This window comes from Trachurus trachurus (genome assembly GCF_905171665.1).
Source record: "Trachurus trachurus genome assembly, chromosome: 21".
Classification (NCBI taxonomy): Eukaryota; Metazoa; Chordata; class Actinopteri; order Carangiformes; family Carangidae; genus Trachurus; species Trachurus trachurus.
Window position 1 is genome coordinate 33,994,311 of NC_139899.1, and position 13,511 is coordinate 34,007,821.

Sequence of the window (13,511 nt, forward strand, 5' to 3'; positions counted from 1 at the left end):
CTTCAGGGACAGTTTTTCATCAACAGTCTCTGTATTTCCCTCTAAAACAACTCTGTTTGGTAACGTTGTGTTATTATCTCATAGCGTGGTGAATGTGCAGGTCACAACTTGTCCACCAGAGCGTTGTGGAGTTGTTGTATTGTGTATTTGATGAGTTTGATGAGGGAAACCAAGAAATCCCATAATGAGCCTCCGTAGCGTAGCTCTGAGCAGCTCACGGCTCTGCTCCGCCGTTCTAAAAATAGCTTGCACCGACAATTAAAGGTAACGAACCTACTGCTATGACTATAGGGATTATGGTGATGGGCCAATTTGACGAAATGTTGAACTATCCCTTTAAATACACACGTGCGCTGTGACAGCTGATCAGTGCCACATCCACTCTGCTCTGTCTCAGCTGATCTCTCATATGGAGGTTAGATCGTCCAGTGTAGAACTGTTTTAGTTACAAAGTGCAGCCAAACACCAGACTGAAGGAGCAGCAGAGCTCCTCTGTGGAGCTGCAGGAGAGCTGCATCAACGTCCTCTTATTTAGTTTTTTCATTTTTTTTCAGCGCCGTTGTTACGGTGATTCACATCTATGTCTGTGTAGCTACATTTATGGTCTGACCTTCCTTCACGGGGGCTGCTGCACATACTGTCAGTCCTCCTGTGGAACTTTTTACTGCGAAATATGACTGAAGGCACGTGGAAATCTACACGTGTCGACACGCCCCCATTAGTTGACGACAAGGAGCTAATAAAAAAATGATAGTATTAATCGGTCAAAGTTCTTGTTATCTGTTAACGGTTAAACGGTTCAACATGTGCATCCCTCGTTTCCATGAATCAAAGTAAAAACAGACTTACACTTCCTCAGACCTGGTGTCAACCATGGGACTCCAGCAGGCTCCACCCTGAAAGGAGGAGGGGGGTCAGAGCAGCACCTTCTCTGTCAGCATGCACACATGGACATTACATGGCTCTCACACACACACTGTTTTATCACTGTGTTCACATGGAGGCTGGTATGTATGGATGAACACTGAGCACAGACAGGGCCGTAGCCAGGATTTTTGAAATACCGAGGTCATAGTCGTGGTGCGCGGGGGGGTGGCGTCAGAAATTTTGGGCAATTTTATATTAAAAGGCTTCAATCTGGTGCACTTTGACAGATAAAAACTACACACATCATATTAGATTAATGTCATTTTTTATGATATTATCATCACTAGTGATCATCCAGAGAAGACCCAACTTCACTGAATTCTTATGAGAACACACCATCTATTACAAACAGTAGACTAGCTCCTCACATTCGTAGCAGCCACAGAGTAGCAAAAATATTATATTATAAAGTTTAATTCCAGCTCGAAAAAAAAAAGAGTCTGAAATGCAATGTGATGGTCCTGGTTGTTAACATAAAGATTAACAGGTTTCTAGGGTGAAGTGTGCACTCTTTTTTTACCATAGCTATAGCCTACTATCTTTGGGTGACTTCCTTCTGGAGCGTCAGCTGTGTTCCTCACTTTGAAACAGGCCCAGGAAGTTTGTTTGCTTTTCCTTATAGTTACCACAAACATACATCTGACTGCTCCTTGTTGCAGCAAATTTTGGTTGTTGGTTTGTGTAATATTTCACATTTCTATGCATATTTTTTATGAGTAAAATATTGGTGTCAAACTTCATTTCGGTTGTATGGTCTTCTTTGAATGGGAAAATATGAAGAGGTCTAGGTGAAATCAAAATGAGCCAAAAACAGTTGTATTTGGATGGAGTGAATATTATGACACCGGCTATTAGTGAAATATAATTAGTTTTCCAAAGGTCAAATTCCACCTGGACATACGTATCTCTGATAATAAAACAGCTGCAAAATTGCTCAGGTTCATTTTTTTTAGCATCTACTTTTACACAGTTAGGATACACATTATTTATTAGTTTGCCTGATATCCCATGATTCAAAGGTAGATTTTACTCTAATGTGATTTTTGTTAGTATTCTTACTAGGCAGAGATGAAAAATTTACATTTTCTACTGTAGCCTACTCCAGACATGTCTGTAGTAATCACACAGGTCTTAGCTTTCTTTAAATAAATAAAAAAGACTGAAATAAAACTAATGGTTGCCTAAACTAGCCGTATGCTCTTTGTAAAATCTGTCCAAAATTTTTTAGAAAAAATTTCACAGTCTTTGTTTGTGAAATATTTGTGCTCGTGCACCACATATGCTCACATCTTGTGCATCTCCTGGGGGCTAAGCCCCCCCTGTCCTTAAAACTTAGTGACGCCCCTGTCTGTAAACATAAAGTTGATGGAAGAATGGACAGTGCAGTAGATGCCCCCTCAGTATAGTATCTGCAGGAAAGAGGTCTCTCTCCCCCACTTACTGTAGCTCAACTAGTGCATAGTGCAGGACACAGACAGTAAACGGCGCTGGATTGACCATATTAAACAGCTGTTTTCTCCGCATACATGAGGTTCCGTCCCGAAATAATACAGCGCTTCAAGTGCACGTATGTACGAAACCTTTACAGTGTAACAACTGGTTGGAAAGAGCAGTTTATCTAGAGCCAACCAACTCACTCAGTAGCCTTCTCCTCCATGCACGCAGGCTCCGCGATGCGCTGTATCACTCGCTTTTTCCGAATGAATCGCCTTTTTTCCCGCGACCAGTAAACAAACACCAGCGTACGTGAGGGCGTCAATAAACAAGAGCATTATAGGCCTACCGGAATTGTTTGGACAAGAGAGGAGAGTCACTCAGTCACCTTCCATCTGTCCTCCCTAATACTTTGCACTTTTTTTTTTTTCATTCATTAGGCCGAAAAAAATACCGAGGTCATGACCTCGGTGTCCTCAATGGTAGCTACGGCCTTGAGCACAGAGAAGAAGGAGCTGGAGTCTTTATCTAGTGATGATACAGAGCAGGAGGAGACCAGGAGGAAACACTTCATCATGTCTTTTCTCCATCTGATGTCACTGCAGTGTGAGACACACACTTTCACTCTCTGACTCTCAAGCTGCACAAACACACGTCACAGCAAAGAAGATGAAGACACAACAGGTGGAGCTGAACAGCCCAGATATCCCACAATGCACCAGGAAAGAAGAAGAGTGCAGCTGTGAGCAGTGGATGGTTTCAGTGTTTGATGAGGAAGGAAACACACTCAACACGTTTGTTAGAGCTCAGTGAAACACACAGTGGGTCTCATTCATGAAACGTGAGTAAATCTGTGTGTAGATTTGCACATAAAAGCTCACTCTACTAAAACTCTACTCCGGATTCATGAACGGTGCGGTAAACTCAGATTTGATCGTAAACACGTGTGTAACTTCATGAATGCCAACCCATCGTAAACTAACAACACGCCCCCGGTGATCAGCAATTTGCATGGATCTCCATACATGAATAGCCATATAAGGAGATCCTGACCACCATATTAGGAGGTAGGTGCATCCTGCTCACCTGCGGCCATGACGCAAACGAGGAAAGAGGGAGAGAGAGAAAAAAAGAGAGAGATCGCAGATCGAAGTCATTTTGGGTGAAGTGGAGTCCAGAAAAAATATTTAATTCTCTTCTGTTAGTAGTGGTGTGACTGGGACAGGTCAAAGGCTGGAGGGAAGAAACAGATTTAGTGAATTAAGTAGGCCTATCCTTGGTTGATTAGATAACCGTTTAAGAAGTAAAGCCAGAATAGTTCGATATGAAACATGAAAAAAAAAACACAACTACAGAGCTACAGCAGCGACAGGAGGAGGAGGCTCTTCACAGCCTCAGCTGTAGAGGAGCATGGTTGTATCAACACATGAAGTTATATAGGCAGGTTATTATTGTTACAGAAGCACCAGCCGTCTGTCACAGCTCCATCCAAACCGGTGCTGACTGCGCTGCTGCGCAGGGTGAAGTGTGCGTCCACCGAGCGTATACTGTAGGAACACAAAAAAGTTTTTTCCGGTTTTATATCAGATTATTATCATCATTAGATGGAGCCTTGACGTGTTTGTGCGTGTCCGATCCCTAAAACGTCTCTCTCTCCAAATATTTCTAATTGTTTGTCATGTTTAAATTAGGTGTTTCAAAGGCGTCGGCGTATACATGAGAGAGAGTAATACGGATTAAAATTGTAATTTTCAACAGTGACAAGCAGTATTTATTTGCATTCCTACATTTACACAAGCGCTACACACAGTCCGGAGCAGGTGTAGATTTCGTGAGTAGCTACGAAAAAATCAGCACTACTAAAAGATTGATGAATGCGGAAATCCACGTAAATTTGCGCTGCTCAGGGTTTACACACAAATCCGTGCTGCTCACGTTTCATGAATGAGACCCAGTGAGTTTAGTGAGAAACACAACTTGTGTTTGTCTGAAGAAAACTCCCCAGGAAGCTGAAGAATGAGGCTGTGAGCAGGTTTCCACAGGAGCCACAGCAGCAGTGAGTGGATGAAGGAGCTCTAATAGAAACCATCTGATCACAGTGACAGGACGGATCAGGATCTCATGATCAATGACTCTGTTCTTCTCTGCTCTTCACACAGATCAGCTGCAACACACTGACTCACTGAGATCAGTCACATCATGTGGAATAAAGCAGCCGTCCTCAGGACCAGTCCTGAGCTCCATCAAACCTGTCCACACATTTTGACTGGACTTGAAGTCAGAGTCCAGAGGAAGCAGAGAAACTGTAGAGCAGAGAGAAGCAGGCTCAGCTCAGAGCACATGGACTCAGACAGGAAGTGAAGCTCCAGCTGCTGGAGACTTTCATTAAGGAGCCACTTTGTGGCTTCATCTGATCTGGAGTCAGCACACACACAGTCTGAAAACAGCTGTTTGATCACACACACATTCAGCCACAAACACTGATTATTACACTGTTCACTACACTCACTGTCTTCTGATTGACAGCTCCAGGCCTCTGGACAGTGAGGACATCTGGATGTCACACTGTGATTTACTGTCTCCTCAACACAACAACACATCTCATCAGGACAAGACCAGGATCTCAGAGAGACTGAGCTGATTATTGATCATCAATATCTGACCAGACAGAGACCTGATGGTGCCGCCTGGTTTCTGTCTCTTATTTCCTCCTTGGTTGGAGACGCTGGGAGACGAATGTCTCTGAGCAGTGGACATGCTTTGATTCTTGTTGCTGTGTTGTTGTTAGTGTGTCCACACTCAACAGGTGTCTACAGTCTCTGGGACTGTTCAGGTCAAACACTCTGATGGTTCAGGAGCAGTTCAACCAGCTGCAGCTGAAATGTTTCCTGATGCAAACATCTGGAGAGACTCAGAGCACAGCTAATAGTATGCTTTGTTATAGGACTCAGAGGCTGTTTGAAATCAGAGAGAGTCGGTATGAACAGAGGGGATTAAGTGTTTTCAAAAACCCTCAAATAAGAACTCATATTAAACAGCCATGTGTTTCTGTTAGAGGTGTTAACCTGTGGAATAACTGTGATGATGAATTAAGAATGTGTAGTTCGATTTCCTCTTTCAAAAATATGTTTAAAACCAAAGTACTAAAAGAATATACAAATTTGTTGTGAAAGCTAAATGCTTGTTGGCACGAATATCACTACATTTTTATTTTTTTAAGATGTTAGTTTAGGCGGCAGCTCTTTGTTGTTAAGGCGGCCGCCTTTACCTTTACTTTAAACCAACACTAAGGAACTTTTAGACCTTCATATAATATTTTCATAACTTTTGTGATGGTACATCGACTTACAACAAGTTGAATGACACCTCTGTCATGGCCTGAGGGGGTCTATATCATTATGGTCTGTATCACCTTCACTGGCACTAAGCAGCTTTGAGGAGCATGGCAGGAACCCAGCTCTCACTTAAGTTTCACTTTCACGAGTCACGACGAGGAGGGAGCAGGCGATGCGGTACGTTCTCGTCGGATTGTGTATGTGTGTTTACTGTGAAATGATCCGCTGGTAACAGAAACTTAGTTTGGACGTCTTCTGTTAATTTCCATGCACCGGGAGATCAGGATGTTTACAGGACTACGCGCTGGTGCTCATGGGAAATGGAGTCTTCCTTCAGGCAACACACTACCACTTTGGGCCACTGGCGCCGCCAAACTCAACCAAATCTGAAAGTTCTTTAGTATTGCTTTAACAGGAAAGCGCTGCGGGAAACCCTGCAGCTCATGTTTGAAACACTCTGAGATTTTGGCTTCAGTATAAACTGTGTTGGGACGAGTCAGACTGAGACAGAGGACGTCAGTGGAGTGGGCGGAGCTTCACTGTGGCCTACACCACCTCTGGATATGGTCTGAGTGATGGGATCTGATGTCATCAATGCATGGATCACCTGAGACAGATGTTCATACCAGGTGTGACCAGGTGTGAAATAGAAAATGTTCCAGCTCCTCCTCCTCCTCAGACAGTGAGTGTGGCTGCAGCAGCCTCTCCATACCTGAGAGAGTCCAGTCTCCAGTCTGGATCCTCCAGTCCAGCAGACAGCAGCTTCACTCCTGAGGCTCCTGGATGGTTGTAGCTCAGGTCCAGCTCTCTCAGATGGGAGGGGTTGGAGCTCAGAGCTGAGGCCAGAGAAGCACAGCCTTCCTCTGTGACCAGACATCCTGACAGACTGAACACACACGGCAACACACAGGAACCCTCTGTCAACACCTGCTGCTGTGTTCAAGTGTCATCAGATAAACAGCTGGATGGATCCTCACCTGAGAGTCTCCAGTCTACAGTGTGGACTCTCCATTCCACCAGACAGCAGCTTCACTCCTGAGTCCTGCAGGTTGTTGTTACTCAGGTCCACGTGTCTCAGACTAGAGGACTGGGAGCTGAGGACTGAGGACAGAGCTTCACAGCTTCTCTCTGAGAGGTTACAGCCGCTCAGTCTGAAGAGATGATCATGAAGAGTTGAAGAAGAAAGGAATTTATTTTCTGTCCTGTTGAAAACGTTAGGTTACTTTGTTGGTCTCCACCAGGGAGAAATTTGTCCCAGAGATAAGGAGCGGTTGCAGCACATACAGTAAAAACAACATACAGTATAAACGTACATCAGATAAAAAGACTAATGGAGTAAACACAGACCAACACTGGACAATCCCACTCATACAGTAGACCAGGGATTCCCAACGTGTGGTGTGCAAGCCGCCGCTAGGGGGTGCGCGACATGAAAAGGGTGAAGGTGGTAAGGTGTTATATTTTACTAATATCTTTTCCGCTGTGCATACAAACTCTTTACTTTAAAAAAAAAACACGCGTCATGTGCGATCACAACACAACGCTGTAACGGTGCGCTTGTCTTTTTCGTGCACGTGTGTGTCAGACCCTGATTCTCCCTTGGTGTCTCCACTAATGTTTCCCAAGGAGCTCTGCCCGTTTGAAAGGGGAAGGGAGTCCGTATGTGGAACGATGTTGCCTCCGAGATGTAGAATGTGTATTATAGAAGAGAAACACACATTTCAGGACCACAGCCTGTATCATTAGAACAGACATGTGACCTGGACATGTCACCAGCTGGTGATACCATACTGGAGTACTGACTCATTGTTGCTCTATAAAAAATCAACATAATGTTTTTGCAAACTCCAAACACTCTGAGCCTACGTAAGATATAGAGACACTGATGAATATTGGCACTAGAGTTGTATGGAGCTAGAACAGTCTCATAATGAATAAATGCACACAGAAATTCATAAATGCACAAAAAAGATTCACAAATGTATTTGGGGATTTGTATGTGACTCAAAACACAAATACATTTTCAATGCACACACAAATATGTTTCATTTCATATGTAAGTAAAAAATATTCACATATAAAAAATAAGATTCATAAACATATTTCCAATGCACACACAAATCTAAAAAAAAAATCACAAATACATGAATGTTAAAGTATTTGCAATCTTAATCAAATACGCATCAGGGGCTTGTTACATTCATATATGAACTGTTGGACCTGTATTTACAAAGTGCTTTTAATTTGTAAACCTCCCTGCATTTGTGTGTGAAGGTTTTGAGACTCCCCTGACGTGACTCTGATCCACAAATGCGTTTTTTCTAAGAGGAGGTTGTCTGTAGCCAATCAGATGTCTCCCTCCTTTACAGCCAATCACGTGAGTGTCTCCCCCCACGAGGGGTGTTTATGTCATTAAAACGCGCACAGCAGGCGGGCAGGCAGGCAGGCCGTGCTGTTTGGACGAGAGGGAGCAAGTTGATAAGCTTCGCAGTACCGTGTTAACTCCGGGGGGGACCGCGGGGCTAGAGGTTTTGTTAAGCTGGAACATGAACATGAACTGGCTATGCCTCCTTCGCAGTACAAACCAGAGGAGTCTGTGTTTTTTTTTCCCCTCTGCCTTTATTTTGAACAACACAGTCTCACCCCTTTGCGTCAAACGGTTGACGCTTGGTCAAGGCCCCTTACGTCAATATACTGACGTGGAGGGGGTACCCTCGAGGTCGTTTCTCGACGAATAGGGCCACTCATAGACTTGAATGCAAATCCCTCATCCTCGGATTTTGACGCAGGGGGGCGGGACCGTTTCTCCCTCGACGTTGCTCCAGAACGCAAAGGGCCACTCAAAGACTTGAATGCGAATCCCTCATCCTCGGATTTTGACGAAGGGGGGCGGGACCGTTCGCGATGTTTCCAGACGCTCAAGGTACCCCTCAGCGTGGGACCTGAACGCACAGGGATTTCAATTGATTTTAATGCAATCCCCTCCGCGGCGATATGTGACGCTCAGAGCAAGTGCTCCAGCCATCCATTCACTCCTATTCCGATCCGGCCGCGGTGCTGAAAGACGCCGTGAGCTCCCCTCCCATTGGATAACTGATCCTCGTACCATTTGCAGCTGAATTCGTATATTTATACAGCAATTTGGCCGCAAAAATAACATTTCAACATATTTTTATGACATTTCTAACGAGAAATGTGTGTTTTACTTTCAAAATCTATGTTGAACGAATTCAAATTATATTTTGTTTGGCAAATTGAATCTGTTAAAATGTGTACAATATGTTCATTAAGCTTTCTGGCCATAAAAACAACATTTCGGGATATATCTGGCATTGTTTGAGGACATTTCTAGCGAGAAATGTATGTTTTACTCTCTAAATATATGTTGAATGAAAGCAGATTGTGTTTTATTTGTCCTGTAACGATATCACAGCTTGTGCTTGTGACTGTCGAGCCGCTTTGGGCGTCATGTTGCCATAACAACGGCCCGCAGACCTATTTCTCCAGCCGACAGGCGGACATGCAGCTTCCGCGTTGTTGCCGAGGATGTGACGTCATTGCAACGGCGCCACCGGTCGCGACCATAGCCTGCGACACTGCCATCTACGGCGTCTGGACGGAACTACAACACCTTAACAGTGTGGAAATTAAGCCATGTTGATTTAATTCAACAACATGTGAATAAACAGTGAGGAATCAGAACAGTTAGACAGCTCTTTTTCAACAAAGTCCAAATAATTCAAGTAACTCAAGTCATATAGGCCTTTTTTTTTTTAAATTCCAGAAAACAACATTTCTCCCCCCTTCTCCCTCCTCCCGCCCAGGAACCTTAGTTTATAATATAGTGTAGAATGAACCCGTCCACTGTAGTAATGTTTATGCACAACTGCACCACTTTAGCCAGCTCCTTTATTTCTGGTTTTACATTGGACAAACTGATTAAGGCTCCATTTTCAGGAGACACAGCTATTCTTTAATAACTTCCACATTCGTTGGGTTACGTTCAGAGGTTTATCAGGGCAGGGCCTAGGGTCATCCAGTGTTAGCAATTACAGACCCATCTGACCTTCACAGGGGTCACAGGTCAACTTTTCATGTGAAATTTGACGATTTTTGCTATCAATTCAGGCATAAAACACCAATACTTTGAGCCGAGAAGCTGAAATGTTAGCTTCTAGTCCAGACCTTTGAGCAGATTGAGCGTGCCAAATATCAGGGCTGTGTTCCACTCAGAAGTGTCCAAAATGGCCAAAAAGCAGTGTTCATTTCTAATCCTTCATTGTGTATAAGACTAAATTCAACAGATATTCTTTAATAACTTCCACATGCTTTGAGCTGGAAGCCTGAAAGTTTCGGGGTTTTATCAGGGGCCTAGGGCCATTCATCATCTGCAATTTCAGACCAATCCCACATTCAGAAGGGGTCAAAGGTCAAGGTTTAATGTGAAATTTGACGATTTTTGCTATTATTTCAGGCATAAAACACCAATACTTTGAGCTGGGAAGCTGAAATCTTTAGATTCTAGTCCAGACCTTGGAGCAGATTGATGGTGCCAAATATCAGAGCTGTGCTCCACTCAGAAGTGTCCAAAATGGCCATGGTAAGTGTCAAAGGTCGCAGGGGTCAAACATCAAAGTGAGTCCTAACAAAACACACACGCTTTAAGTAATCATCATGAAATTTAGATGAGTTGTATATCAGAGAGTCCTCTATCAAAATATTGCGTTCCCGTTGCGCTGGGGGCCCCTGGAGGCCCCTGGGGGCCACTTAGCTTTCCCATGCTCCCATAGAGTTGGGTGTCGGGGTGATGGATAAGGGCCTCACAATGAGTCCACAGGCCAAGTTTCAAGTGATTCGGTTGGTTTCTATGGAAGCAGCGGCCTCCTGGAGACAGAGGAATGCGGCTGTTTGAAGCCCCGCCTCTCGAAAAGTAATAGCTCAATCAGGACCGAACGCACATCAACGCGTTCGTCTTGGCCCCCCGGAACCACCATTCAGAACTGTACGACTTTTAGAAATATATTTCATCCATTTCAGCTTTTCTGACTCAGAAGGTCTCTCAGGCATTAAGTCTGAGAGGCTCTGAATCTGAAAAGCTGAAATGGATGAAATATATTTCTAAAAGTCGTACAGTTATGAATTTGATATCAGTGGTTCCGGGGGCCCAAGACGAACGCGTTGATGTGCGTTCGGTCCTGATTGAGCCATTACTTTTCGAGAGGCGGGGCTTCAAACAGCCGCATTCCTCTGTCTCCAGGAGGCCGCTGCTTCCATAGAAAACAAACGAATCACTTGAAACTTGGCCTGTGGACTCATTGTGAGGCCCTTATCCATCACCCCGACACCCAACTCTATGGGAGCATGGGAAAGCCAAGTGGCCCCCAGGGGCCTCCAGGGGCCCCCAGCGCAACGGGAACGCAATATTTTGATAGAGGACTCTCTGATATACAACTCATCTAAATTTCATGATGATTACTTAAAGCGTGTGTGTTTTGTTAGGACTCACTTTGATGTTTGACCCCTGCGACCTTTGACACTTACCATGGCCATTTTGGACACTTCTGAGTGGAGCACAGCTCTGATATTTGGCACCATCAATCTGCTCCAAGGTCTGGACTAGAATCTAAAGATTTCAGCTTCCCAGCTCAAAGTATTGGTGTTTTATGCCTGAAATAATAGCAAAAATCGTCAAATTTCACATTAAACCTTGACCTTTGACCCCTTCTGAATGTGGGATTGGTCTGAAATTGCAGATGATGAATGGCCCTAGGCCCCTGATAAAACCCCGAAACTTTCAGGCTTCCAGCTCAAAGCATGTGGAAGTTATTAAAGAATATCTGTTGAATTTAGTCTTGTACACAATGAAGGATTAGAAATGAACACTGCTTTTTGGCCATTTTGGACACTTCTGAGTGGAACACAGCCCTGATATTTGGCACGCTCAATCTGCTCAAAGGTCTGGACTAGAAGCTAACATTTCAGCTTCTCGGCTCAAAGTATTGGTGTTTTATGCCTGAATTGATAGCAAAAATCGTCAAATTTCACATGAAAAGTTGACCTGTGACCCCTGTGAAGGTCAGATGGGTCTGTAATTGCTAACACTGGATGACCCTAGGCCCTGCCCTGATAAACCTCTGAACGTAACCCAACGAATGTGGAAGTTATTAAAGAATAGCTGTGTCTCCTGAAAATGGAGCCTTAATCAGTTTGTCCAATGTAAAACCAGAAATAAAGGAGCTGGCTAAAGTGGTGCAGTTGTGCATAAACATTACTACAGTGGACGGGTTCATTCTACACTATATTATAAACTAAGGTTCCTGGGCGGGAGGAGGGAGAAGGGGGGAGAAATGTTGTTTTCTGGAATTTAAAAAAAAAAAGGCCTATATGACTTGAGTTACTTGAATTATTTGGACTTTGTTGAAAAAGAGCTGTCTAACTGTTCTGATTCCTCACTGTTTATTCACATGTTGTTGAATTAAATCAACATGGCTTAATTTCCACACTGTTAAGGTGTTGTAGTTCCGTCCAGACGCCGTAGATGGCAGTGTCGCAGGCTATGGTCGCGACCGGTGGCGCCGTTGCAATGACGTCACATCCTCGGCAACAACGCGGAAGCTGCATGTCCGCCTGTCGGCTGGAGAAATAGGTCTGCGGGCCGTTGTTATGGCAACATGACGCCCAAAGCGGCTCGACAGTCACAAGCACAAGCTGTGATATCGTTACAGGACAAATAAAACACAATCTGCTTTCATTCAACATATATTTAGAGAGTAAAACATACATTTCTCGCTAGAAATGTCCTCAAACAATGCCAGATATATCCCGAAATGTTGTTTTTATGGCCAGAAAGCTGAATGAACATATTGTACACATTTTAACAGATTCAATTTGCCAAACAAAATATAATTTGAATTCGTTCAACATAGATTTTGAAAGTAAAACACACATTTCTCGTTAGAAATGTCATAAAAATATGTTGAAATGTTATTTTTGCGGCCAAATTGCTGTATAAATATACGAATTCAGCTGCAAATGGTACGAGGATCAGTTATCCAATGGGAGGGGAGCTCACGGCGTCTTTCAGCACCGCGGCCGGATCGGAATAGGAGTGAATGGATGGCTGGAGCACTTGCTCTGAGCGTCACATATCGCCGCGGAGGGGATTGCATTAAAATCAATTGAAATCCCTGTGCGTTCAGGTCCCACGCTGAGGGGTACCTTGAGCGTCTGGAAACATCGCGAACGGTCCCGCCCCCCTTCGTCAAAATCCGAGGATGAGGGATTCGCATTCAAGTCTATGAGTGGCCCTTTGCGTTCTGGAGCAACGTCGAGGGAGAAACGGTCCCGCCCCCCTGCGTCAAAATCCGAGGATGAGGGATTTGCATTCAAGTCTATGAGTGGCCCTATTCGTCGAGAAACGACCTCGAGGGTACCCCCTCCACGTCAGTATATTGACGTAAGGGGCCTTGACCAAGCGTCAACCGTTTGACGCAAAGGGGTGAGACTGTGTTGTTTTGAAAGGTGAGAGAGACGGGTAGGCTACGTGGAGATAAAGTGAGGGGGGATTGACACGCAGTTCCATTATTATCTGAAGCTTTCAGGCAACGTTATCACCCCTAAAGATACTATATTGGTGAGAAATGAAGGAGGATGATGGAAAAAAGACGTGTAATCGATTATTGATTTTTCTAAACGGTTATGATTTGTTATCAGTGTATCCGTTTACACGTGTAGATGTTGACACCCCATTATCAGTACAGTATGACACCAGCAAGATAGCAAGTTGATGGATAAACCTGGGGGCTTGAGACCGAT

At 44.1% G+C, this 13,511-nt stretch overlaps 1 protein-coding gene across 1 annotated transcript in view; it reads right to left on the minus strand.

Annotated features, from left to right (window-relative positions):
• LOC311004357 (uncharacterized protein) overlaps positions 1 to 13,511 on the minus strand; it is an 84,252-nt gene that overhangs the window by 63,154 nt on the left and 7,587 nt on the right. Inside the window, exons 7-8 of the mRNA XM_083996381.1 lie at positions 6,674 to 6,847; positions 6,409 to 6,582 (exon numbers count right to left, since the gene is read on the minus strand). Of these exons, the coding sequence (XP_083852507.1) occupies positions 6,409 to 6,582; positions 6,674 to 6,847 (348 nt within the window). The remainder of the gene's footprint in view (positions 1 to 6,408; positions 6,583 to 6,673; positions 6,848 to 13,511) is intronic.